This window comes from Engystomops pustulosus, chromosome 9 (assembly GCF_040894005.1).
Source record: "Engystomops pustulosus chromosome 9, aEngPut4.maternal, whole genome shotgun sequence".
NCBI lineage: Eukaryota > Metazoa > Chordata > Amphibia > Anura > Leptodactylidae > Engystomops > Engystomops pustulosus.
The window spans coordinates 53,739,359-53,766,811 of NC_092419.1; the positions used below are offsets into that span (position 1 = coordinate 53,739,359).

At 41.6% G+C, this 27,453-nt stretch overlaps 2 protein-coding genes across 6 annotated transcripts in view; one reads left to right on the forward strand and one right to left on the reverse strand.

Annotated features, from left to right (window-relative positions):
• The first annotated feature begins 495 nt into the window (after positions 1-495).
• Positions 496-22,994, forward strand: LOC140077072 (uncharacterized). Of its 3 annotated transcripts, none has more exons than XM_072123936.1 (15): positions 496-756; positions 2,186-2,231; positions 3,759-3,831; positions 4,178-4,272; positions 5,435-5,487; positions 8,305-8,415; positions 8,664-8,794; positions 15,155-15,267; positions 16,192-16,297; positions 16,558-16,741; positions 16,913-16,979; positions 17,113-17,168; positions 20,279-20,444; positions 21,305-21,466; positions 21,991-22,994. In XM_072123936.1, exons 1-15 carry the CDS (start codon positions 639-641, stop codon positions 22,148-22,150), a joined length of 1,641 nt encoding a protein of 546 aa, XP_071980037.1. In that variant the 5' UTR covers positions 496-638; the 3' UTR covers positions 22,151-22,994. The 3 variants fall into 3 exon arrangements, with proteins under 3 accessions (XP_071980037.1, XP_071980039.1, XP_071980038.1); XM_072123938.1 differs by having other exon boundaries at positions 497-756; positions 16,696-16,741; positions 21,991-22,990; XM_072123937.1 differs by lacking the exon at positions 496-756 and adding an exon at positions 1,977-2,054 and having other exon boundaries at positions 21,991-22,993.
• Positions 22,995-23,289: 295 nt separating this feature from the next.
• The window catches only part of LOC140077839 (ligand of Numb protein X 2-like), a 42,162-nt gene continuing 37,998 nt past the window's right edge, over positions 23,290-27,453 (reverse strand). For all 3 annotated transcript variants that reach the window (XM_072125374.1, XM_072125375.1, XM_072125376.1), the window contains exons 9-10: positions 27,148-27,306; positions 23,290-25,977 (exon numbers count right to left, since the gene is read on the reverse strand). In XM_072125374.1, the coding sequence (XP_071981475.1) occupies positions 25,842-25,977; positions 27,148-27,306 (295 nt within the window). In that variant the 3' untranslated portion in view covers positions 23,290-25,841. The remainder of the gene's footprint in view (positions 25,978-27,147; positions 27,307-27,453) is intronic.

Genomic DNA, 27,453 nt, shown 5'->3' on the forward strand with positions numbered 1-27,453 from the left:
CCAAAATGCATAAAAAAACGTGACGCAACGCATCGTGTGAATGCTCCCTCACAGTGAAAATGCCACCAGATAAAGCCATTATGGAACCGGTAGAGGATTATATTATAGGCGGTTTCGGCAGGGCCCATGACCATCCACCCTATTTTTAAATCCTCATACATCTGTTCCTGCTCACAATACACAGATAAAGAGGAGCCATTTCAGGACCTTTGAAGGTACTCCAAAGGTCCTGAAACCACAGATTTAAAGCAGACAGATCGGAAGCATCCTCCATTCCCCAAATCCGCCCCTGTATGGACCATGTGTCCCTAACCTAACTGTATTGAACCCATGGCCGAATGCATTGACATGACAAATAATAAGGCTAAGTGCACACGTAGCGATATGGCTGGTTTCTGATGCGTTTTCTGCAGAGATTTTCCTGATGATGTGTATGAGAGGACAGCAGTGCGGTGCTTGGCTATAGCACATGAGGTATCCGGATTGTGTGTAGAATTAGAGCCTGCAGCTGTAGTGACGAGTAACCGGCGGCGCTAGGACGGGGCGGGAGGCGCTGTGGCCCCTGGAGATGGCTGCACCTGGCGCCCTGCTCCGCTGCTCCTGTGCCCGGGGCTCTCCATTACCTGCAGCGCTCGGGTATGAGTACACCGGAGCCGCCATCACCTCCGCTGCCCGGGAACCCTCCTGGCGAGGACGCGGGGGTCCCGGGGGCTGGCGGGGGGCTTCTGGAGGAGGAGCTCTGGCTGTACGGGGCAGGTAGGTGCTGCTGCTCAGGTGTGTCACCAGTCCTGAGCTCCGCCACTCTCTGACCTCGCATGCAGTCGCACGATATTCATTGTATGATGCATCCTTTACGACCACCTCCCCACCTTACAACCCTAATGTTGTATGAGGCAGGGGTGTATAATCCCCGCTCTGTCCTCCATAGTGTACACAGGTGATGCCGCTTCTCCCTCCTATCTGTGCTATTCCCTCAGGGTCTGCAATTCCCAGACATTAGTGACATTAGTCATTACACGGACTCTCAGGTGACTGGAAAGGGTTAAACCTCCATTTCTAGGGTTCAAGCTTCTTGCATCATCACATTTAACCCCTGAGTTGAACTACATTTAACCCCATAATGACAAAGCCTGAAAAAACTATAAAAGCCGTGGTTGGGTTTGGGCGATGCCACACGTGGCGTTTTGAATGTGGTTTTGGGCCCTTTTTGTGCTGTTTGGCCGGTAATAAGTCCAGGTCAGGCGGCCGCACCCATTGCTTTAATGACCAGGGCGTTTTTAGAAAAATTTTGTACTTAGTGGTTTAAAAGTCATAACTTCTCCCTTTTTTTTTTTTTGTGCTATTTTAAAAATTTTTGATTGTGTTTTTCCTTGACACATGGGGCTCGTGACAAGTTAATAAACCCTTTTCTTCCTTTTTTTTTTTTTTTTGGGAGGGGGGGGGGGTTACAAAAAAGTGAGACCTTTTTTGGGTGAACGTTGAAAATGTTTTTCAGTGTATTTTATTGGGACTTATTTAATGTATATTTGTTAAAAGGTGTGTGTGTGTTTGTTTTATTCAATATGTTTCCAGTGGGGTCATAAAAGACTATTGGGGGATGTTTTCACTTTTTTAAAATTTATGTTATCCGTTCATCTTTTCCCAAGCTATAAGAACCCGTTCCAGTGGGGAAACGACCCTCACGTGGCATAAACACTTGTGTTTTCAAATGCATCACAACAGCTGAGAAGAGGAGATTTGTCGTCAACATGGATTTTACAAAATGCATGTGTTTACGTATGCATTAACACGTCTGTTAACATATATGTTAACGTTGCTTTAACAATTGCTTTTTGCAACAATTGATAATTTCTCCTCTTCTAGGCTGTGATGTGTTTTAGTGCAATCAAAATGCAATGTGTGAACGCAGCCTGTGGGGGATGATGTCAGATCAGACCCAGCAGCTCTGATTAACCCTTCAAGGCCCAGCAAGAGTGCCAGTTCTGCTATTTGCTGCAGACTCAAGTCCACTTCTCCAGAGTGAAAGGAGTCACCTACCTACATGCTAAGTTCAGGTGCAGGGCTTTTCTATCTGGTGAAGTAATGGACTGTGCAACAAAAGCCCAACCAAGATTCATGGACACCAGGCATTACATTGTCTTCCAGAATTTAACTATATGACACATCTATATGTTTATGTTTTCAGATTCTCCTAATCTCAACCATGATGACGAGAATGCATCAAGTCCTGGGTAATTTCTCCCAAACTTTACTGCTGTATATCATTGTATTCTTTCTGCAAATCCTCTGCTCCATTTATATACTGGGAAATATAATTAGTTCCCTTGTATTGCAGGTCAGGTTAGTGCTTGAAATAGATCTGCTAGAATAGCAGACACAGCCCATTAACAAGCTGTACTTTATTTCATCCCACCTTATTATAGTGAGGGTGATGCCACACATGCGTTTTTGACAGTTTCCTAATTTTCTTAATAGATAAACAGGTTGTAAGCTGCCAAATGCATGGTAAACGGTCTAAAACGCATGCGTTTTTAAACTGACTGAAAACGCAGTGTTTGGTATCACCCTCAATAAGGTTAGAAAAATGTATCCGTCCATGAAGGTCAACCTATTAAATTATACCTTGTTAATCTATAAGGCCGGCGCCACACGTAGCGCTTTGTCTGCGCTTGCAAATGCAGACAAAGTCGCGCCCACCGGGGCGGGCCTCGGCCCGATCGCATCGGCGTTTCTATGGAAACGCCTGCGATCGGGAACGAGCCGCCGGTGTTTCGCGTTAAATTAAATGCGTTTGCAAGCGCAGACAAAGCGCTACGTGTGGCGCCGGCCTAAGAAGGCAAAAACTCTCCAAGGCCGACCCCTTATATGGTGTTCAGAATAACTCAGTGGATCAACAGAAACGACTGACAAAAAGTTTTATTCCCGTACAATGAGATATTTTTGCTCTCCAGAAAGGCATCCAGGCCTCTCTTGAACATGTACATAGAGTCCGCCATAACAACCTCCTGCGGCAGAGAGTTCCATAGTCTCACTGCTCTTACAGTAAAGAATCCCCATCTATGGTGATGGTAAAATCGCCTCTCCTCTAGGTGTAGAGGATGCCCCCCATCTATGGTGATGGTGGAACCACCTCTCCTCTATGCGTAGAGGATGCCCCCTGTCCTTGTACTGTCTATTCATTTTGTAATGAGGTCTCCCCTCAGTCATCTTTTTCCTTGGGTTCTCTTAGGCCGCGGTCACACGTACCGCTAGGCGTCCGTTCATAACGCAACGCTAGCGCACAGGGGGAGGTCCTCGGCCTAAACCCACATGCGTTTCCAGGGAAACGCATGCGTTCGGCTTATCAATCGCATGCGGTACGTGTGACAGCGGCCTTATACTGACCATAAATGACTAAGGCTACATTCACACTGCCGTATGGAGGATGTATATACGGCCAATATACGTCCTCCATAGACGGCAATGGGCGCACGGCGCCCTACGGGAGCGGTACGGTGCGGCACCGTACCGCTCCGTACCCGGGAAAAAGATAGGACCTGTCCTATCTTTTCCCGTAATAGCTGCGCTCACCACCTCCTCCTCTCCCCGTGCACTGCCGTTGCCCGCTACAGTATGGTACGGGCGGGCAACGGCAGTGTGAATATAGCCTTAATCTGAATGCCCACAGGGATTTTCTGAGACCTTTTATTTGTAGTTTGTTTAAAATAAGTTTTATTACAATTTATTCTTGTACTAAGTTTTGTCTTTTCAATCTGTAGTCATACAAATTCATGTGATAAGTTACAAGATACTTCTAGTGGCAGCGCAGAGCACAAAGACAACTCACTTCAGGTAATTCTAATCTTCTTTCAATGAAATATACCTTCAGAAAATAAACTGGTTTTAATCTTAGAGTTAATTAGAATTTTCTATGTTTACGTTGAAGTCTTGGGTAGGATTACCTCCCTATAACCGCACTTGGGGACGGTTCACAAGTATCCCCTTTTTTTATGTATTTTCTTCGCTTTCTACATAAGGCCATCAATTATCTAACCGATTTTGCTTTACTACAAATTTGACTTAATTAATAACATTGGAGAACATTTTTTTTTTTCGTGGTGCCTGCTATGCTACATGAGGCAATGGCAGGCTTGGTTGTTGTACTTCTGACATGTCCAAATCTGTGCTTTTCACACAGATCGCACAAAGCTGCAGTGACGATGACAGCGACACAGACAGCGATGATGTCAGGGTTACGATTGGTGACATACGAACAGGAGCTCCAACCTGCATGTACGTATGTTTGTTTTTTCTCTACTACCATAGTCAATTCCAACGATTGAATATGATGTCCGTCAACAGGAGCCTCCGCATAGAGCAAAATGGCTCTGTATAGTTCCCCTAGCTTTTATGTTACATTCCCTGGTATATACTATCACTAAGGCTAAGTTCACACCACCCTTAGTGCTGCCCACTGTACTTGATCCCTAATGCTACTAATGCATACCGCTAATTCTGCTGTTATTTATAACGAATTTGTAAAGGTAGGTAAACTTGAAGTCACTGGAAACAGAAGGTGTCCGTTATTCTATTGCACAAAATAACAATATTAGACTAATATTAAATAATAATAATAATAATAATAATATAGACTAACAGACACCACTAGCATTGTTGTGTTCAATGCAATGCAGAAGTTCAAGGTATGTCAATTTTCATGCGATGATAACAATTTTTTAAATACTCTCTTTTGTCATAAACGTATAGCGTCTTGCAGCATTTCTTCTTTTCAAGGGATAATAAATTCATATGTAATATTTTAATATAAAAGTAGCTTGTTGCAGATATTTGCAATAGGCAGCACTCTCCAGACCTGAAAGGCATCAATATGGTTCAGAGCTGCTGCTTTACTCTTAGCATATGTCCTGCCGAGTTGGGGGAATATGAAGTGCTGGTGCACGATCTGCCAGTGCTTGATAAATTTCCACCTGTGTGACTTTAGCCTAAAGGACCTCACACAATTATGTCATCTGACTAATCTTACATAAGTCATCTTGCATAAGTGCATATGTAATGAATGGAGAAAGCTGCTTCCCGAGTCTCCCTTGACCTCCTATGATTCTCCCAAAATTTACCATCAAAGGTGACCCCTACACATTAGATGGTCATCCAAAACAACCGAAACTTCCAATTTCCATCTAATGTGCATTGGGGGGACACCTTTAGGGAGATTCAATCGATATTGCTGTTTCTTTACTATTTGTATAATGTGGGCAGGTTCCCAATCCAGACATACTGTGATCTATAATACATGCATCTAGCAAACTAAATATTATCTGAATCAGAGATCTACATGTAGTCATTAGCATTAAAAAAGTCAAGTTCTGTAATTTTTTTTTTTTCAGAATTTTATGTTTTTTTTTTATATATATATATATTTTTTTTTTCCTACCAGGGGACCAACAGCAAATCAGAGTATGAAAGGCGGTAGAGGCTACAGTGCAGCCGGTAAATGTTTCTTCTGAATAAGTTATGGGTTCTACATATTATTATATCTGAATTAACCCCTTAAGGACGCAGGGTTTTTCGGCTCATTTCTCGCTCTCCAACTTCAAAAATCCATAACTTTTTCATTTTTACGTGTACAGACCTGTGTGAGGGCTTATTTTGTGTATAAGAAATTTTACTTTCGCGTAATGTTATTTATTTTAACATGCCGTGTACTGCGAAGCTGAAAAAAAATTCCAAATGTGGAAAAATTGAAAAAAAAACGCACGTCACTTTCTTGTGGGCTCAGTTTTTTCGACTTTGACTGTGCACTCAAAATAACACCTCAGCTGTATTCTTTGGTTCGGAGCGATCGCGGTGATACCAAATTTATATAGGTTTTATTGTGTTTTAATACATTTTCAAAAATTAAACGAATGTGTACAAAAAAGAAAAAAAAATGTTTTGCCATCTTCTGACGCTAATAACTTTTTCATACTTTGGTGCACGGAGATGTGTGAGGGGTCATTTTTTGCGAAATGAGGCGACGTTTTCATTGCTACCATTTTGAGGTCTGTGCGACATTTTGATCATTTTTTATTTCATTTTTTATGTTATGTAAAAAGGTGTAAAAGTCGCATTTCGGACATTCGGGCGCCATTTCCCGCCTCGGAGGTCACCGCCGCCCGTAACCGTTTTTATATTTTGATAGATCGGGCATTTTGGGACGCGGCGATACCTAATATGTTTGTGATTTTTACTGTTTATTATGTTTTATATCCGTTCTAGGGAAAGGGGGGTGATTTGAATTTTTTATATTTTATTATTTTTTTTTATTTTTTGAAACTCCTACCATATACTGCAATACTTCTGTATTGCAATACATGGCATTTTTGCAGCACATTCATTACAATGAGCCACCGGCTCATTGTAACGAAACTGCGGAAGCCATGTAGCCTTGTGTCAAAAGAAGACCCGAGGCTACCATGGCAACCGATCGCCGCCCCCCGATGACGTTCAGGGGCGCGGCGATCGCAATAAAGATGGCAGCGCCCGCGTGCCGCCGTTTTTTAAACATGGTTAATAGCCGCAATCAGTTACCGCGATCAGCAAGCACCGACCGCGGTTATTAGCGGTGGGGGTTTTCTGCAAAATGCAAAAAACCCCACCTTTGTATGAAGAGGACTCAGCCCGTGAGCCCTCTTCATACATCGCTTATACCTCTGCGCCCTAGAGCTACGGCGCAGAGCGTTAAGGGGTTAATATACATACCATCAGCTTTTGGGGGATTTTAATATTCTTGACAAGTGAATTTAAAGGGGTTTTCCCACAAAGCAAAGTTAGGCTCTATCCAAGGGATAGGGCCTAACTTGCTGATCAGTGCTTAGAACACCGCGGATCGTGAGAACGAGGGGTACATCGGCCCCCTCGTTGCTCTGTCAGATTAATGGGGAAGATGGCCGCGTATGACCATTCTGCTCCATTAATCTCTATGGAGCTGATGGAATGTTGCCGAACGCCATGACGTACCCCTCGTTCTATCGATCGGCGAGGGTCTCATCACTGAGACCCCCACTGATCAGCAAGTAGGGCCTAAGTTTGCTTCATGCGAAAACCCCTTTAAGAAAAGAGCAAATAATTGCCAGATGTTAAAGAAAATCTACCATCAAAATCAGTTATGATAAATCAGGGACACTTATAAGAAGATCTATGGATCTACAAGTATTTGTTATCCATGGCCTCCTTCCTTGTAAAATTAACTTTCAAATTATTCTAATGATGCTGTTGGGCTACACTAGCCCCCCTGTGATCTGGCTTTACAGACTGTTACACTGTCTCACACTCCCTCTCCCCTACCTCCTCATCACTTGTGCAGTGAGCACTTCCTGCTGAGGGAGCAGAGGGAGAATGCGACTGTTTAGCATTCTGTAGAGCAAGATTACAGAGGGACTTGGTTGGCACCCCAGGATTTATAGCATAATTTTAGATTATAGAAAGGAGGCCATGGATAACAAATATAAGAACATTATAACAGTCACAGTGCCTGGATCTAGGAGTACGTGTCCCTGGTTTATTATGATGGATTTTGATGGTTGATTTCCTTTAAAGTAGTTGCCTGACTGTTATCAAAATGTATCAGTGGGCTGGGGAGGGGATTCTCCTGCTCTGGTGCTCCTGTTGCATGGTCCGTCATATCCGTGCCCCCGTTAGTTTACAGGGGCACAAAGCTCAGCTCCAACAGCCTCCAGGTATCCTGGCACACCCACCCATACCATGTACCCGCGCCTGATACAGTGCTGGTACAGGAGACCACTGTGTATAATATAACGTTCAACTTAAACTGTGAGGCTTTACTGGACTTTACTTTTCAGAAGTGTGCGAAGTATACAAACCTGAAAGGGCCTATCCCTAGCGTTAATGTTATCCATAGGATTAACTAGAACATTAAGATTGGTGGTGGTCAACTGCAGGGACGTCCACTCATCATGAGTGGGGGTCCATTTCATGCTTTCTGTATAGGACCTCCTTACACTTTCCACTGTATTGCCAGTCCTCAGTGGAATGGCACAGCAGGGAGAATGCCCAATCCCATTGGTAATCATGTAACTCCCTCTGAATTGGGATAACTTAAACTTGGGACCATTCCTTAAAATACAGTAGTGTTCTCTTCAACAAGCAAGATCAACACATATTTGTGGCATGAACGGAGGGAGGACACCACAAAGTTTTTATTGGTGCATTTGCCAATTATCTTAATGGGCTTCTATCACCAGGATGAAGGACTGAAATCAAACAAGCCTAAGATATAAAATATAACCAATAACATTTTCATTAAAGGTAAACTTCCACCAAAAGGGATAGATTTCTCTGCCCCGGGGAACATTAATGGCCTCCCTGTCCTGGAGGTGGATCTGGATTCATTTGAGGAAAAGCCATGGAGGAAACCAGGTAGAAGATGAAATTATGTGTTTATTACTATCCTCAAATCTTTGTGGCTCGGTGGACACCGTCTCCTGCCACTGTCACATATTTGTTGTCAGTATTAAATGTCTGGTTACAGCTGTTTGTGTGATGGATTTGCAAAAATTAGAAACATTGCTCATGGTTTTCCATGTGACTTTCATCTTACACAGCACAGTACTGCTGTTCTTGCTCTCTCTGTAATCTCTATATATTGCTGTATTTTTTACATTTAGGTGCTGATCTTTCCGACTATTTCAACTATGGATTTAATGAAGCAACGTGGAAAGTGTATTGTGAGAAGCAGAGGAGGCTGCAGCTGGGACTGGACAGCGCCAATCCACACAGCAAAGAGAACAAAATAACTGTAAAGTAAACCATGTGGTTTATGATGATTATATGCCGCAGGTCCATGTTTTAGCAATGATGGCAATTATTCTAGACTTCCTCTTTGTAAAATAGCTGAAACTGTGGCAAGTTTAGAACTTACCAAACCAAATAATTAGCACAAAATGAAAGAATAACATTTGTCTGTAAATCTTCCTTATGCGAACCCACTCTATTTATAACTCAATATAACCTCAAAAAACCACATGAGTGATATCTGGTCCAACAATTCATCACACCATTTATTATAAAATATATCTCATCTTATTCATAGTTTATACGGTTGAAAAAAGACACTTGTCCATCAAGTTCAACCAAGGAAGGGTAGGGATTGGATGAGGAAGGGACTAAGGGGAAACAATTCTATATAGCATAACAATCAATGTTATTTAAGTGTAAAAAGGCATCTAGGCCCTTCTTGAAGCTCTCTGCTGTCCCCGCTGTGACCAGCGCCTGAGGCAGGCTATTCCACAGATTGACAGTTCTCATAGTAAAAAAGCCCTGTCGCCTCCGGTGATTAAACCTTGGTTTCTTCAAACGGAGACAGTGCCCCCTCATCTTTTGATTTGATTTAATCTGGAACAACTTACCACCATTTTTTGTATGGACCATTCATATATTTATATAAATTAATCATGTCCCCTCGTAGTCGTCTCTTTTCCAGACTAAATAAATCTAGTTGTTTTAATCTTTCCTCATAACTAAGACCCTCCATACCCCTTATCAGTTTTGTGGCTCTACGTTGAACCCTCTCCAGCTCCAGGGCATCCTTTTTATGGACCGGTGCCCAGAACTGGACAGCATGTTCCAGGTGTGGCCGAACCGTTGCCTTGTATAGTGGTAATATTACATCCCTATCACGAGAGTCCATTCCACTTTTGATACATGACATGATCCTACTAGCTTTAGAGGCAGCTGATTGACATTGCACGCTGTTATATAATTTATGATCTACTAGTACCCCCAGGTCCTTCTCAACAAGGGACTCTCCCAGATTTACTCCCCCAAGGACATATTTTGCCTTTGGATTATTGGCCCCCAGGTGCATAACATTACATTTATCCACATTAAACCTCATTTGCCAAGTGGATGACCAAACATTCAGTTTGTCCTAGTCACCCTGCAGCCTATGAACATCCTCCATAGACTGTATTACACTACACAGTTTGGTGTCATCTGCAAAAATAGACACAGTGCTATTAATTCCTACCTCTATATCATTAATAAATATATTAAATAGTAGTGGGCCAAGCACAGAACCCTGAGGTACACCACTCATAACTGGTGACCATTCCGAGTAGGAATCATTGACCACAACTCTCTGGATACGATCCTTTAGCCAGTTTTCAATCCAATTGCAAATGATTTCTGCCAAACCAATAGCCTTAATTTTACCCATCAGGGGTCTATGAGGGACAGTGTCAAATGCCTTTGCAAAGTCCAAGAACACAATATCCACAGCTGCTCCTCCATCCAGGCACCTGCTCACCTCTTCATAGAAGCAGATAAGGTTAGTTTGACAACTTCTATTCTTAGTAAACCCATGCTGGCTATCACTTATTATTCTATTTGATGTCACATACTCCAGTATGTAGTCTTTTACTAACCCTTCCAACACTTTCCCCACAATGGAAGTTAAGCTTACAGGCCTGTAATTGCCTGGCGAAGTTCTAGAGCCCTTTTTATATATTGGCACCACATTTGCCTTGCGCCAGTCACTTGGCACCACACCAGACATTACGGAATCCCTAAAGATTTTAGACAGTGGTACAGCAATAACAGAACTGAGTTCTTTAAGAACTCTGGGGTGTAACCCATCTGATCCAGGAGCTTTGTACACATTGATTTTATTGAACTTAGATTGGATCATGTCTACATTCAGCCAGTCTACTATATTACAGGGTGCATGACCCGCACTGGCACCACCCAAGTCAGAAGTTCTCTCTTCTATTGTATAAACGGAGCTAAAAAACCTATTAAGTATCTCCGCCTTCTCTTGGTCTCCAGTCACCAATGCCCCATTTTCAGAATAAAGGGGTCCAACCTGTTGTGACCCATTTATTTTTTGCATTGATATACCTAAAAAATTTCTTGGGATTTGTTTTGCTATCTTTAGCCACCTGTCTTTCATTTTGTATTTTGGCTGATTTGATTTCCTTTTTACAGATTTTGGTAAGTTTTTTGTAAGTATTGAAAGCCTCAGGTGACCCGTCAGATTTATATTTTTTAAATGCCCTTTTTTTCTTATTAATTGCCCTTTTAACTGTAGCTGTAAGCCACGAGGGGTGTAATCTCGCCCGTCTATACTTGTTACCTATTGGAATAAATTTTGAAGTATAAAAACCCAGGATAGATTTGAATTTCTCCCATTTAACATTAGTATCACCATGTGACAGTATCTGATCCCAGTCTATATCCTGTATTGTAGCCCTGAATTTTTGGAAATTAGCCCTCTTAAAATTCAAAGTTTTCGATTTTCCCACCTGTTTCTGCTTTTTAAAGTTTAAGAGGAAAATAATTATATTATGATCGTTGTTCCCAAGGGGTTCCCGGATACTGACATTTTGGACGATCTCCGCATTGTTAGAAATCACGAGGTCCAACAATGCGTCACCTCTTGTGGGATCTTCTACCAGCTGCACCATAAAATTATCCTGAAGAATGTTCATAAAATGCCTCCCCTTCACAGATGAAGACGAGCCCTGACCCCAATTTATATTTGGAAAGTTAAAGTCTCCCATTATCACTACGGTCCCCTCCTGTGCAGCCCGCTCCATCTGTTTATATAGGTGACCCTCTATTTCCTCAGAGATGTTAGGGGGTCTATAAATTACACCAAAAATAATTTTCTCAAAGCTCTCTTGGCTTTGAATTTCAACCCACAAAGTTTCAGCCTCCTCATACTCTTCTGAGACCACTGACTCATTCACAATCGCTTTTAAGTCATTTCTGACACACAGACATACACCACCTCCCCTCCTATTTGCCCTGTCTTTCCGAAAGAGTGTAAAACCTTGAATATTAACACCCCAAGCATGCGATGCATCAAGCCATGTCTCTGTTACACCAACAACATCTAACTGTTCCTCTAATATCAGAGCCTCAAGCTCGCCCATTTTGCCTGTGATACTTCTGGCATTTGTGAACATACAATTTAATTTTCCACAGTTATTTGTCTGATTTAAAGTAATTTTACTGGCACATACATCCTCACCACTGTTCTGAAACTTGTGGATCTCCTTATCCACTGCCTTAGGCCCCCATACACCGCTCACATCACCACCCACCAACATAACCTGCTCCCTCTCTGACCTGTCTACCCCTTCAGTGTCTTCCTTTTCCTCCTCCCCCGATCCTAGTTTAATTACTCCGCCACCCCTGCTAGGATCTTCTCCCCCAGCACAGCAGCCCCCCTTCCATTTAGGTGCAAGTTATCTGCGGAAAACAGGTTGCACCCAAATCCCTCTGCTCTACACCAGGATCTGAGCCATGCATTTAACTGAGCTCCCGCTGTCTGCTCTGTGTAGCGCATGGCACAGGTAGAATTCCGGAGAATACTACCTTGGAGGTCCTTTCCTTAAGCTTTGAACCTAATTCTTTAAAATTATTCTTCAGGCTCCTCCACCTACCATCTATTCTGTCATTGGTACCAACATGGACCACGACAGATGGGTCATCCCCAGCCCCTCCCAGTAATTTATCCACCCTTTCCACCACATGCCGAACCCTGGCACCAGGGAGACAGCAAACCATTCGGTTGAGGCGGTCTTGGCGACAAATTATTCTATCCACAATAAACAGAAATATAAAACAAGATTTTGGAAACTAAAGATCAGGCTAGTTGTTCAGAAATGACGGCGCAATGAGAGAAGGGAAGGAATGGGAGTCCAGTATTCCTTATATTCACAAATTGTCTAAGAAGCTTTTCCCTCTGCATCAATGTCTTTCATGTGGTCTCAGACTAGTGTCTGAGACCACATGGAACACTGAACCAAAAGGGCTGCGATCGAGTTTCCATCTGGAGGAAATAGTAACTCACACAGCCGCCCGCTGCACACCGCAAGTGGAAACATGGGTTCCACGTGAACATCGCAGAGCCAGTGACACATGGAGAACCTGATGATCTTACCTTGTTATTACATCGCTTACCAGATTTAAGGTACTGTCCCACATCTACATTGAATACCTGAAAGACGTTGATGCAGAGGGAAAAGCTTCTTAGACAAATTATTCTATCCGTCTTCCTTATTATAGAGTCCCCTACAACCTCTAGCTGCCTTGGCTTACCTGCACTCTCATCCACCCTACTACTAGCTGGTCTGCTCCCCCGGCTGTAAGGGAGAGCAGGATCCGCTAGGGCTGCCATTTTTGACACTGACGTCCTTACATCATTGCACAATTTTGCAATTTTTATTGGATGTTCAGAGTCAGAGTTGGCCTTCCTTTTCTTTGACCCCCTCTATTTACAGTAACCCAGCTACCCACCTGGCCCTGCTGGCTTTCCTCTCCACCCTCCACTTCTACCCCGCTTATTGCTTGCTCAGTGAGCAGCATACTCCTCTCAAGATTGTCAATTGCTCGCAGCCGTGCAATATCTTCCTCCAGATCTCTAACACGAGCTTCTAGTAGAAAAATATGGGCACATCTGTCACAGCGGTATTCACCCTCGAACTCCTGCTCCAGCAGTGTATACATGCGTCAGAGTGTGCACTGGAGCATACCACCAATCTTGCTAGCCATATCCTAGTAACAAAACAGTGATAAGAATATAAATCAAGAGATATGTAGGTTACTTACAGTTCTGTGGACTTCTCTTTTTTCAACTCCGCTTTTTTCAACTCCACTTAAGTTCACTAGCCACTTGAAATCACAAGCCAAAACTGAGCAAGCTCAAAAGTGAGATGCTAGACCTTAATTTATCAGGTGTGAACACTAATCCCTCCTCCCAATTAGCAGACCAGGCACAATTACAATCTAAAAACAACAATATGACAATATGACTTTGAAGTACGATGCAAAGTGAATTGTTCCCGGGAGTTCAACTAATGCATCCCCATATCACAATCGCAATCCGCGAGCAGATGCTTTATACCAGAATGTATTGCAATGTAAGGCTATTGAAGATCCACTATAAAGTGCCAGTGCAACAGTCAACTAAATCTAGCCCAACATGATCCTGTATCATCCTGTATGTGCCATTCTCCTACAATAAATGCAGTTGTAAGGTCAGCTTACCCATGCTATGTGGTGTGTAGATGCTGGTACCCCCGACGCGCGTTTCGCGGGTCAACATTTACAGGATGATACAGAATCATGTTGGGCTAGATTTGATTGACTGTTGCACTGGCACTTTACAGTGGATCTTCAGTTGCCTTACATTGCAATACATTCTGGTATAAAGCATCTGCTCGCTGATTGCGATTGTGATATGGGGATGCATTAGTTGAACTCCCAGGAACAATTCACTTTGCATTGTACTTCAAAGTCATATTGTCATATTGTTGTTTTTAGATTGTAATTGTTAATAAGATGATATATATTTTATAATAAATGGTGTGATGAATTGTTTATGGACTAGATATCACTCATGTGGTTTTTTGAGGTTATATGAAGATTAGAACTTAGCAAGGATTCCCCATCCTATTTCTCCTCCATGGTATATATAGTCTAGGCAGCTTTAATACATGTGGTTTTGCCGGTTGTGTAAGGTTCGAAAACTCCATAAATCAATAAGAAATGCTGCCATTATTTAGACATTTTTGTTGAGGAAAAAAAACACCAGTAGAAAAGGTAGTGTGAAAGAAGCCCTAATATTGCAGTGCAGTAACAGATCTGCAGGATCAGGGAACTAGGGTGTGCGGCAAAAGTGTGCAAATGTACCAAAAGTTTGTTGTCTTTTATAAAAAATATGAAACTTAGACTAGACTATACATTCCATTTAAAATGATGCTGGTACTGTTAATCCACCCCCCCCCCCCTTCCCCACTATATGCCTTGTTCCACAAGAGTTTAATGAAAGTTTTTAGATGCTTTTACAACCTGTGCACCAAAAGTTGTAAAAAAAAAAATTGTACAAAACATCAAATAGGCTTATGGTTCGACAGTCTTAAAGGACTTGTACCAATTATGATAGGGGAAAACAATCTGGCTGGTCGCCCATGTGTCCTGTCACTCCATTCAATGCTATAAGAGTGGCAGAAATTATGGTAGGTGGGAAAAAATCCCACTTGGTATAACCCCCTTAAAATATGCCAAATGTATCCTTTAATAACTTTGTTCCAATACTTGTAAATTGTTTATAATTGTGCTGAAAATGTTGCGTTCTAATGTTCTAAAACAGGTGCAGCAAGGCCGGGCGGCCCATACCAGTAAAGGAGACCATTTGTTTGATAATAGTGACCTGAATTTAAATATTGATGAAGGAAAACGGTTAATTAATGCCAAACAAAATGGGTAAATATAAGTTTATGTACAGATCATGCTTAGACTGGGTTCACACCACGTTTTATGTATACGTCAGTAAAGCTTGGCGTATACATTGGCAAATAGTTGCAGACGGAGGAATAGTTGTTGCCTCCGACCTGGGCACTACACATCCTTTCGGCCCAAAAAAGCAAGATTGGAAAGCATAGCAAGCTATGTCTTTTCATCATGCAGCTTCCGTGATGTATGTGCTCAGCAGAGGCAACGGACGACTATGGGGAGCGGATGCAGTGTATTGCACCTCTCCCCACAGCCACACTAAGCACATACGTCACTCAGGAGGAGGGAGGACTTTGTGATGTTCATCTGCTGCAGCCAATAGCCAGCTGCTGCCGATGTACACTCCTCCCCCCACATTCAGGGGGAGGGGGTCCCCAGGCGACGTATCCTACCGTATAGTCATATAGTGTATAGGCATACAGTGGGATATGTCTGTGCCATAGGTTGCGAGGACACGTCGGAATGCCCCTGAGGTGTCCTTACAACGTATAACACAAAACGTAGTGTGAACCCAGCCCATTTTCAGTGACGGAGCTTATATGACAGCGTTTTCAATTAATTTAATTCAGTAGATGATTAATAACAAAACATATGTTTTTTGTTATGTTTAGTGTACAATGATGAGTAAACTTTTTCTGTATACAGATACAAATCAAAATACTGCGCAGAACCTAAAAAGGGGATGCATTAAGTTTTAAAGGGGTTGTGTGACATTGGAAAAGGCAGGCAATGGTTGCAATGCAGCTCTAGACAGTGATCCTGTACCACACAGCCTTCCTCCTCTAAATCAATTGCAGATAAGAATCTTTACAATGGAAGCATTCAATAAATTGTGTGCACTCTTGTATCCAGTGTATATGGAGCCTCTGAAAGATATCTATATGTTTCCATTAGAGAGCAAGCTAAAGCAATTGATGTCATTGGCGGTGAAATTTGCAGCATCACCCGGGTAGAAGGCAGGAGATGGGAGATTCAGGACTCAGATGACATTCCCACACAGGTAACTTCTTTCATGTCATTGTCTATATTTAGATCTACTTTGGACATGACTTTGTTTTATACTGTCTCCTGACCTCATGAAAATATAATGTGTACTGCATCTTACGTATGAGATAAACAGATTCAATAATAAATATCATGGACGTCGTAGAATAACTTGTAAAACTTGCAGTCTTTGGTCGAGGTTTAGTATACTTCAGTCTTTAAGCAACATCATCTGTGTATAAAAATTGATGATCTAATGTATCTCTAAATCTAAAGGTGGTTGAGACCCAGGGATACAAATCTCATCCTCTTATGCAACATCAGCAACCTCCTCCACCTCTTCTCCCTCCACCATCCATTGTCCATAATCCTCCACCATTCAATGGACTTCCTCCACCTCCTCTTTTTTTCCAGCGTCCTCCTCCAGCTTCTCCAGCTCCTCCACCCCTGCACCCTCCAGGTGATTGTATGTGTGAGATACAGAATGCTGCTTTTATGTTAAATTAAGTCATAGAAAATTATACATGATGTTTACCATATAGAAACACCTAAAATGCAATATTAGTATAAATAGTATTTGTACATACTGTCACCCCTTTAGAAGCTTCATTGTGTTTTCATCTTATTGTAGCACTTCTACTACCACCACCACCACCACTTGTTCATCCCCCTGCTGTACACATTCCACCTCCCAGCGGGTAAGCTCGTCATCCTGTGTGTGATTTTGCCTAGAGCGTTGCTAAGGAGAAACGCATACACTCAATTATATGAAATATATAAAATGTCTAAATCTGTTCTCTTAATTAAGTATATGTGTATTTTTTTTTAAAGCCCCCCAGTCACATACAACAACAGACCACCTCCTCAACCAGTATACTTCTCAAATGGTGAGTAATACAAGTTTGTATTAGGTCAGATTTAACTAGTAATAACAAATCTATATTCAGGATACTGAAAAAATATGTGACTGTGATCTTGTTCTTTCGTTGCATGGCTAATTTATAGCATCATATCTATGAAATACTATTTATGTGCTAAAAATCCATTGCAGAATAAACAGGGAGTTTATTACTGACAAATTTTTTTTAGCGCAGCTGGAGCAAGACAACAATTCCAATGATATCTGCATCGTGGTTCTGGCTTCTTCCTATCCGGAGATATAGGGCTAATAGTAGTGATGGGTCGTTCGCGAACAACGGGAGTCGGCTCCATGCAGTGAGCTGAAGACTCACTTAACCACTGCCCGTAAATGGCTCACGCCCCTTTAACTCGATAATATCATGTTAAAAGTGGAGTGGTGCGGAGCAACTGACTGAGTCGGCTCTTCTTAGTGAGCGGAGCCTAATGATCCAGCTCACTAAGAAGAGCCGAACTTCCCATCACTAGCTAATAGATATATGAGGGTATCTATAATATACTCTCAGCTTTTCCTGAAGTGGGCGGGACTTCCTGGCTGTGACATGAGCTATGGGCAATGATGCCAAAAGCACCCAGGGCATCACAAACAGCTCAGCCAATCAGGATACAGAATCTATGTTACTGATGGTACAGAGATCTCGTGCAGAGCAAGGCAGGGAGGACACGGAGCACTGGAGCTCTGCATCACAGTAATCTACCAAATCAAAGAAAAATAGGATGTATTCCATGTGGCATTAACACATGCATTTTGAAACACATAAGTACAGCTGAGAAGAGGAGATTTGCCTGATTACATAGTTGTTATCATTGTGTTAACACACACATTTTGTAAACATGGCATTGCCATTGTGGTAACAAACTCAGGTGTCAATGTGTGTTAACAATTTATTTACATATTTTAACATAGCGTGTGAACGCACCCTAAAATATGTCCAACTGCACTATAAAACACTTACATAGGAATAAAAAGATAACCACACTGCATCATCACAGTATGTGTACATATATACACACACACAGTGAAACATCTCCAGAAGACCACCTCTCTGAGAGGACCCCCTCCCTAAAAGACTTTTTTTTAAATTCACTAACTGATTTTTACTTTTTTGCCATTATACTCTATGGAAGCTGCAGACCACCAATTTCCTGTGCAAAGAGGTTTCCCTGTATATACACTGTGCTGTGTGTGCAGGATCTGATGCCAGTCATTATACCTGATGGGGAGCGTAAGCTCTGGCTTTATTTGTGCATTCACACTTTCATAATACACATTTTTACTATATGCAAACTTTCAAACACAAACATCTCTGCTACATACTATCCCTTGTATGTAATTGGATGAACTAAAGCATGTGATCAGTCACTTGCTTATGACATCACGGCAGGTCCTGCAGCTGCTGAGAGCTTTTACTGATCCTGAGAGTGCATGTGCTAGTAACCCCTCCTCCCAGCCTCCTCTCTCCTCCATCAAGCTTCTGATTATCATGGCAACCAACATACAGAAAGATATCCAGACAGATAAGGTACTATATTAAGCAGCCCCTAGTGCTACAACAGATGTAGTAGTGTTACACCCTCCGATAACGCTAGCAGACACTGCCGCGCTGTGAACGGTCAGGCGTATTCAGGTGAGCTGCTTCTCCCCCGGATCGCCCTTTCACTCCATAGGCTGGCGGTGACTGCCAAGCTTCATGCGGCAGTCACCGCATCCTTGTCCCGCCCCTCATGAATACGCCCAACCGTTTTGTACGCGGTTCAGCGTTTCTATTGTACAGCCCGGCAGTGAGCTGCTTAGTTTAGTAAGCAGCTCCTAGTGCCTTGTTATGGGTGACAGGTCTTCTTTAAGTTCATAATGATGACAAATGAAACCCAAACAATGAAAAAGAGAGACCAGTAAAGAAATAACAAGGAGAAACAAGGTCAAGCTGAGTGAGCCTTAACAGGCCACTGACGAGTATAACACTAGAAAGATTAAGACAAGGAGGGCAACAAGACAGAGACCGGGATTAAGAGGGTAAGGGATGGGGGGGATAAGCAAAATACGTAGGGGATAGTACAACTTAAGCCTTAATGACAGAGCTGGGCTCAGTGCAGCCCACAGTCAACCATGTGCTCCTGGCAGGCGAGGTACAAGATCACTAGCCCTCAACTACTTCATATGTAGGTTTTGATTAAGGGCTTCCACCCATTGCGTTTTAGTTGGAGGGCCTAGGGATCTCCACAGCCGGGGTACAATCTGCCACCTAGCCATGAGAAAATGATGTATACAGTGATAGCATAGCCATATAGGGGACATATATTGGCGTAAAGTTGAAACACCTCCTTCCAGAGTGCCAGCAAGTGGAACAGACCTCAGGGAACATCTGATGCTTCCTGGATGGGGTCCTATACCATTGCGATAATATTGTGTACTGGAAACTTTGGCTTTATGAGTCAGGAAAAACACTTTTTGCCATTGTTCAGGAGAGAAAGATTTATAGAGATTACATTCCCATAAAAAGAGGCAGTCTCTCCCCTGTTCCATTCCGATTCAACATGGCGCTGAACAAGGAGATTGTTTGAGACTGAGATGTGGTAGACAGATATGTTTTCAAATGGGGTAGGTGGGAGTGGGCCTAGTGATGCAATAAATGTGCGTATCTGGAATTATTTGAGACCTCTGGAGGGCGCTATGCCTAGGACACCTTTGTGTATTTTACACAAAGGTAGAATAGCAGCCATAATAATTAATAGCCCCCTGTAGTTTAATGTATTAAAATAATGTAATAACTGAGGAAACTCCAGAAGAGAGGGTAGGCATAACACAAGTCTTGTATGAAGTGGAGAGGAAGGTGACAATCACAAAATAAGGATTCTGTGTATGATGGGAATCTAATGGATAAGATGTTTACATTGAAGTGGTGTTATTCTGGTCCTCCGTTCACCACAAAGGATGCTGCTGCGTTGGTTTCATCAGGATATTGTTAATTCCTTTTGTTACATATAGGTAGAGAGAGGGTTAGATACCAGAAAGCCAAGGCAAAGTGTTGTAGGAGTGAGGGGTATGATATTAAATGTCAAGGTTTGTTACTCCTTGTAGGTCCCGGTGCAATGACCTATACTGCAGTCTCCACTGCTCCGACTTCTTGGGTAACCACTGTGGACAAAAGTACAAGCAGCCCGGGAAGACGTGAGTGGACACCAAGAAATCGTCAAGAACGTGATATGAATAACACGAGAAGCCAACACTTTATTCACTACAAACCGTGAGTCCAATGACTTTCATAGTGGAGGAGTTCAAAATGTTCTGTTTTATAATTATATAGACGTACATGCAGAAACCATCCCATTAACATCCATAGAACTTATTAGTTGCAGAATTTTGCATGACTTTTTACAAGGTGATGCATTTTGGGTCTTGAATGTTATGAGAAAGGGTTTACCCGCAAAGCGCTTCTTCAACTATTGGCGTTGTGCTTGCCTTTCTGTCTCTATCTGCAGTACAGTCTGGGAAGTATGCAAATACATTTTCCAATGTGTTAAATGGAAAACAATGCCTACTTTTTCCACCTTGAAAGGCAGACCCCTTAATACCAAGTATGACCTACAAGAGAATAAGATGATGTTGGATTAAGCCAAACCAATTTAGTGTAGCATCTATGGCTTTAAGTCTCCACATGCCTTTAAGGTGGCCTCAATTGCTAATCTCTCCATAAGGAGAACACAGACTGTCTGATCCTACTCAATAGCCTCTCACACAGCCAAACCAGTTCCCTACACTGTACTGAGGAGACCCAACAAGCATGAAACAGTGCTGTCTACAGTTGGGAGTCTGTCCCTTCTGGAATAGATAAACTGTTTGGCTTAATCCCACATCATTTCTTAGACTTCTTGTAGGTCATTCTTGGTATTAAGAGGTCTGCCTTTCAAGGTAGCAAAATGAGGCATTGTTTTCCATTTAACACCTTGGAAAATGTATTTGCATACTTCCCAGAATTCCCTAGTGGAGCAGGATGCTGGAACATCTGATTGTTGCATGGTCGGGTGTCAGTATTGTCTGGCTTAGTTTGGGTAGACCATATGAGTACAGCTCGCTACAGTAGAATCATTTGTTTGACTTTACCAGGGAAAGTGAACGACCTGTGAATTACAGCCGTGTGAGAAGCTATGACTATGACTGCAAGTATCGGCGCAATCGTGAGTGCAGCTGGGAGAAGGAAGAAAAGATCCATGGAGAGCATAGACAAAGAGACAGGGAGGAGAGCTCCAAGCATAAATCTTCCCGGAGGTACGCTTCTATTTACAGAGGTCAATGTTGTGACACCTACTCACTGAGGGGTATTCTCTTTTGGGCATTCACACTTAATTCATCTGCTATATAACAGAGAAAAATGGCAGCACTTGAAGATTCCATTCAAAATTGTCTACTTTTATTCAAGTGACCACTGCAACTTTCCGACTCCTGAGGTCTGCAGTCTTTCTCAAGCAAATCACACAGTGCAAAATGTGAAGTGTATATATACATAGTCAAGTGAGCCAATAGTGACTATTGTCCCTAGTACCTGGCACTAGCTGTATTTGTGAAAATGTGGTGACAGGTTCCCTTTAAGCTTAGCAAGCCTCTACATGTTATAACCTTTGTTTGGCTATTTGGAAGTGTGAAAAGTAAAATGTATTCTTACATTTTCAGAAACGTTTGAGTTACACAGTAGCTCATTTTCTGACCATACGTTCCCTTTGCATGTCAATACTCATGAGCTACTGGAATGTGATCAGTGTTGTATCATACTAAGTGTTCAAACTGGATTTCAGGAAGCAGGATAGTGAAGAACGAGAATCTCATCGAAGACACAAGCGCAAGAAGAGCAAGCGCTCCAAAGATAAGAGTGTGGATGACGACCCAGCTCCAAGAGGAAGCCGGCATGACCTCCGAGAGAAATCAACATCTGCTTCAGGGCTAGGTAGTGTCTGAAAGAAGAGACTTAGTATAGTTGTATCTCACACCAGCAGGGACCACAGCTGCTGGCAGTAATATTGGCCAGTGAGTACTGGTGATTATCCACAGCATTAGTCTTGTCCTCGTCTGTCCATACTGGGACTGCATACGATGGAGGTTATTTAACATACAGTAGTGCGTGGCTGCACCCAGGGGCAATTCTGTTCCAGGTGTCGAATTATGCTTTAACCTGCCCCCATTCAGGCAATAGCTCGGCATACAGGGGGAAATGCTATTTGAGAGCTTGTACAAGTCCTGATAAATATCCCCCAATGTATACACACTGCCCACATACTGGGAAATCTCTTAAACACTATTACACTGAAAACTTTCCTACACATATGACATGACCAAGAAGATCACCAGTGTGGCGGAAGGGCAGCTGCTTTAAAATCACCATTTGGGTTTTTATATCTATTTATTATGTCTTATTTATGACACTTTGTATGTTGGGCTTAATGTGTAAAACTGTTTACCAAATGTTTCTTACTGAAAAAAAAAAGAATTTGTAAAAAGAAATAATGGCCATTCTGTCCAATTTCACTCATCTAAATGTTATCTCAAGGATGGGCGCAGGGGCATGTGAATAAGCTCCAAGTCTGTGATCATCAGGGTATAGTCACATGAAGCAGACACTTCTAGAGTTTGTTTCAACAGGGCTTACAAAAAACATGAATGGACAGTGTGAATTATTTAACCCCTTAAAGGAAATTTACCTTTAAGTATCAAGCATGGTAAAGCAGGGGAAATTCCTCATAAATCCCGGCACAGTGTTATACATGTCCTTCCTTCAGTCTAAATTGAACTTTTCAAATTATGCTAATGCTTCAGAAAGGCTGTCTGTAAACTCATTGCAGCACAGGAAGGGGGGGGGGGGGGGGCAACCAAAGTGTAATAGCCTGTGAAGCTGAAACATGGAGGGGCTATGGTAACCTCCGCAATAGCCTTTTGGGCTCATTAGCATCAAGTTGATTTTTAGAAGAACGCAGGCCATTGATAAACGTAAAAAGATTATCACAGTCTGGATCTATGAGTAAGTGTCCCTGGTTTACCATGCTTGAAATGATGGAAGATTTTCTTTAATGACTGGCATTTTTAACAAATTTGCAGCTGCAGTAGTTGAAGGGCCATAACTTTATTTTTAGTGCACTACACAAAAATAACACATTGGGCTACTTAAAAGTGAACAATTGTTAAATGATTTTTTTTTCCATTCAGTTTTCTTTAAATTCACAAAAAAGTCTTTTCTGTAATGTCTTCTACAGTAATAATTACATCAGACCCCACAAGAATGAGACAAGTACATGGCAATAGCAGAACCAATCAAAGCGTACATCAAGATTTAGAAAAATTTGTATCCAAACTTTTATTTGACAATGAAAAAAATTCTCATTATTTAATCTTCCTGAGTTGAATAATTGTGAATCAGGACCAGTTTTTAAATGTGTATTTTCATGTATTTGAAAAGTTATTTTGTTTTTTTGTAACACGATTTGCACAAAGTAATGCAAAACGGCTGCAATTGTGCAAGTTCAACATTTTCAATACAATTTTTTAATATAAATTACAGGAAAAAAAACCCTCTATAAAACTAGCAGGTATAAATACACCTTCATCTATAATTAGGTGAATAATTTACAATCTGTTTAATGTATATCCTCAGATGCCGCTATGTGAAAACATTTGCACCTTTTACAAAATAGTCTAAGAATAATTTATATCTCGGCTCTGATGGAAACCTATCACTTACACAAAAAGTCTCTAGCGATGGCTTAATATAGAATCACCATAACACACAATGTCATTGCTTAATTGTGCAGAACTGATCATATTAGTCATATCTAAAACATACATTTCTTTTAGGACCAGTTTATTTTAATAGGACCAGAAACTACCCAAATTAGCCAAGTTGAATTGGTTGAAAACTGGTTCAACAAATGGCTGCATGTGAATGGAAGCACCAAATTGTTCCTTTAGATCACCAATCATTAAAAGGACATCTAGCACCAGGATGAAGGATTGTGACCCATGCACACGGTCATACTGGTGTGTGCCCACTCTGGTAGAATTCACTCTTCTAGCTTTTTTATGTCCTGGTATTTGCAAAAAAGCAAATAAGCCTGAAGGTGCCCCTCAGACTAATTTGCATAAAAAAAATTTCCCCCCATAAAACAAGGGCATAGGAAGCATTAAGACTGGATCCTGTCACCAGTATGTCCTTGTGTGCTTGGTTTACAATCCTTCATCCTGGTGGTAGATTTCCTTTTAGGTGATTAATATCAGATTGGTGGCAGAACAACACATGGTGCCATCTGCTGTCTACAGATTCCCAGGCCTGTAAACTTGCATTAGTCACATGACCCATTTATATATTAAAGCAAATGCAATTGAGCTGCAATACCAAACACAGCCACTGTACAGCGCAGTGATTTGTAGACTTTGAAGTAGTCTCTTCAAACAGCTGACTGGTGAGGGATTCAGGACAATATGATCCTAATCACCTATACTATGAACGAGTTATTAAGAAATCTAGGGAAACACATTTAGGGCATATTCACACTGGCATTTTTTTCACTGGCCAGTAGAAAAATATTTAAAAGCTGTTTTTTTTGTTCAAACAACATTGGATTAGTGGGAAAAAACACATTAATGGTTCATTAATAAAATTACTGAAGCCGGAAAGAGAAAACCAATCTTATGTGTCCATATGCTGAAATGGCTTCAGCGAAAAATGATGTGAAAAAATTTGCCAGGGTGAATCTACCGAGGCACTTGTGGTAGGGCACTTTATACATCCTGCATTGTGACTCCTGGGACCTGTTTCCTACCATGTGTTCATGACAACATTCAAAGATTTACAAGGACATACAAATGACAGTCATTACCTTTACATACAGTTGCAATGAAAAGGTTTCCAACCTCTAAGACAGACTTAAAGGGAATCTACCACCAGGATGAAGGATTGTATGCAAATGAGCCTGAGGGGGTCCAGGATCCATTAACTCCTATGGAGCCTGTAGCCCCTCAGGCTCATCTGCATACAGTCCATGATCCTGGTGGTAGATGCTCTTTAAGGAGGTGATTAAGGTGCACGTTTACACAACATACGGTAGAATCAGATGCTACCGGGTCACATAGTAAATATTTTATGTGCCCATATGAAATAACTCCTCAAATTACCTTAGTAACTGTTAAAGACTGATTTATCAGTAACAGTAAGCAAGATCATGTGATTGCAAGTGTAATTGAAGTGCAAAATCACCTTGGGATGTTAGTAAGGGAGGGGACATGATGATTTTCATATAGGATTGGCCTGCATATTGCTGGCTGAACAGCTAAACCTGCCACATTGGCTGTTCTGTTGGCCGTATGCCCAGGTTGCGCGGGACAAACACTAGTGGAAACATAGTCTCTCCTTATATCTAATCCTGGCTAACCCATTTTATATACTACATCATCATTGGTGGAAATTGTGATTGGAGTTGATTAGAGAAGCAATAGAATCCAATCAACCAGGATTATGGTACAATAGCTACATTTGTTGTAGCTGCAGGACTAGAAAGTTGTAAGAGTTTCACACACAAAAGGAAATAAGGCAAAGATTCCAGCTGAAAGATGTGCAAAAGTATTAGATTTTACAATCATGAAGAAGTATATATTCTAGCCGTCACACTAGACTCCCAGGCCAGGAGACTACAGTCAGGGTTACTCTGTTCTTCTGCTCTTTTAACATGGGGATCAGTTCTGCATTGCTCATACCAACAGCTGACACTCCATTGACTTCGACTATTTCATCTCCGCACCTAGACAAAAAGCACAGTCATGGATTAGTATGTACTAGAGAAGTCTATAAAATTAGAGGTATAGTATGGCCACTGGATTAATGACCCAGGATTAACTTTTAATTCTGGCTTTAGAACAGGAAAGTATTTAAAAAGAGAAAGGGGTGCATTAGTCTTTAATAATATTTATTTCATTTACGGTATATATAAAGAATAATGCTCCCCTTTCTCTTTTTAAATACTTTCCTGGTTCTAGAGCCAGCTGTGGGTCATAAGGTAAAAGAGATCAAAAGCCCATTGGGTGTTCACCTCAGAGAGCATTGCCTCAACTGAATACATTTGGATCTAGGTTCTGAATGGAGGCGAGCGTGTTCTCTGATGAGGAACAGAAAAAGTGTATCAGTCAGTTCCGGGGCTCTGTAGCCAGAGGGTAGTGAAAACCTTCACAGGTAGAACCTTGGAGCCTGTGTTAACATAGATTATTTTTTGAAAAAAAGGCTCTGGCTATTCTCATATTAGAAAATTGTAGAACTTTTAGAGTTAGTGTTATATAAAATTCCAAATAACCAATGTGAGTATACTGGGACACAGTCACCAACTTTTCAAACCCTACTTGAGGACAGTGGTAATTTAGTGGTGTAAATCTCCTTTCTTGAATTCCACTTTAGGTTTAATTTTGCCCAAAATCCATATATATGCAAATTGGGAAGGGTCACTTCAGACATACCACTATGTTGGACTGTAAAGCACCTAGAACCATGTATTTTGAGGATGGCTGTTAGACAAAGTTGGTAATGTCAGTTATTGCCTGAATCTCTGTGTCTTGACATAAAACCACAAATATCTGAGATTCTTTTCTTTTTAAAATGTCTCAAAACATGGACCAAATGGCACCAAGGACCAAGTTTTGTGTCTCTGAAGTGTCAGCCTCTCCAGCTTCTCTATGGACTCATCTTCGGCAAAAAGAGACTTTGCTCTGCAGCTTTTGTATGTATGAGGGAATGGAAGAAAATAGATCTCTCATAGTACCTGTTTTTTTTTTTTTTAAAGACAAGACTATAAACTTACTGCTAGAAACTAAAAAAAAAAGAATTTAACTGTCCTCTAGTATTCTCTATCCTAGACCTCTCAGCCACAAGTCCTGTAGCTTTTTCCATTGTATGTCACATGCTATAAAAAAATTTGACCTACTTTAACCGTCCATCAAAAAAAGCGGGTGTAGCAGGCACTATGGTTTTGATGAAGAAAGGTTGGTTCCCCTTAGTCTCTTCATAACCACCAACTATACTGAAGCCCCAGCTCTCAAAGGTACTCTTCCGTAATGAAATGTGCCGACACCAGTGCAGGGAGCTGAAAGATAATGGAAGATTACTTTATAATAGGCACAGCCACCATCATTAGAGGGATATATACAGCATCTTTATCACACAAGCTGATTCATAAGTTATAGTTCCAGAAGAAGCTACTGAAAATAGGTTATGTCCTCAAAAGTGTAAA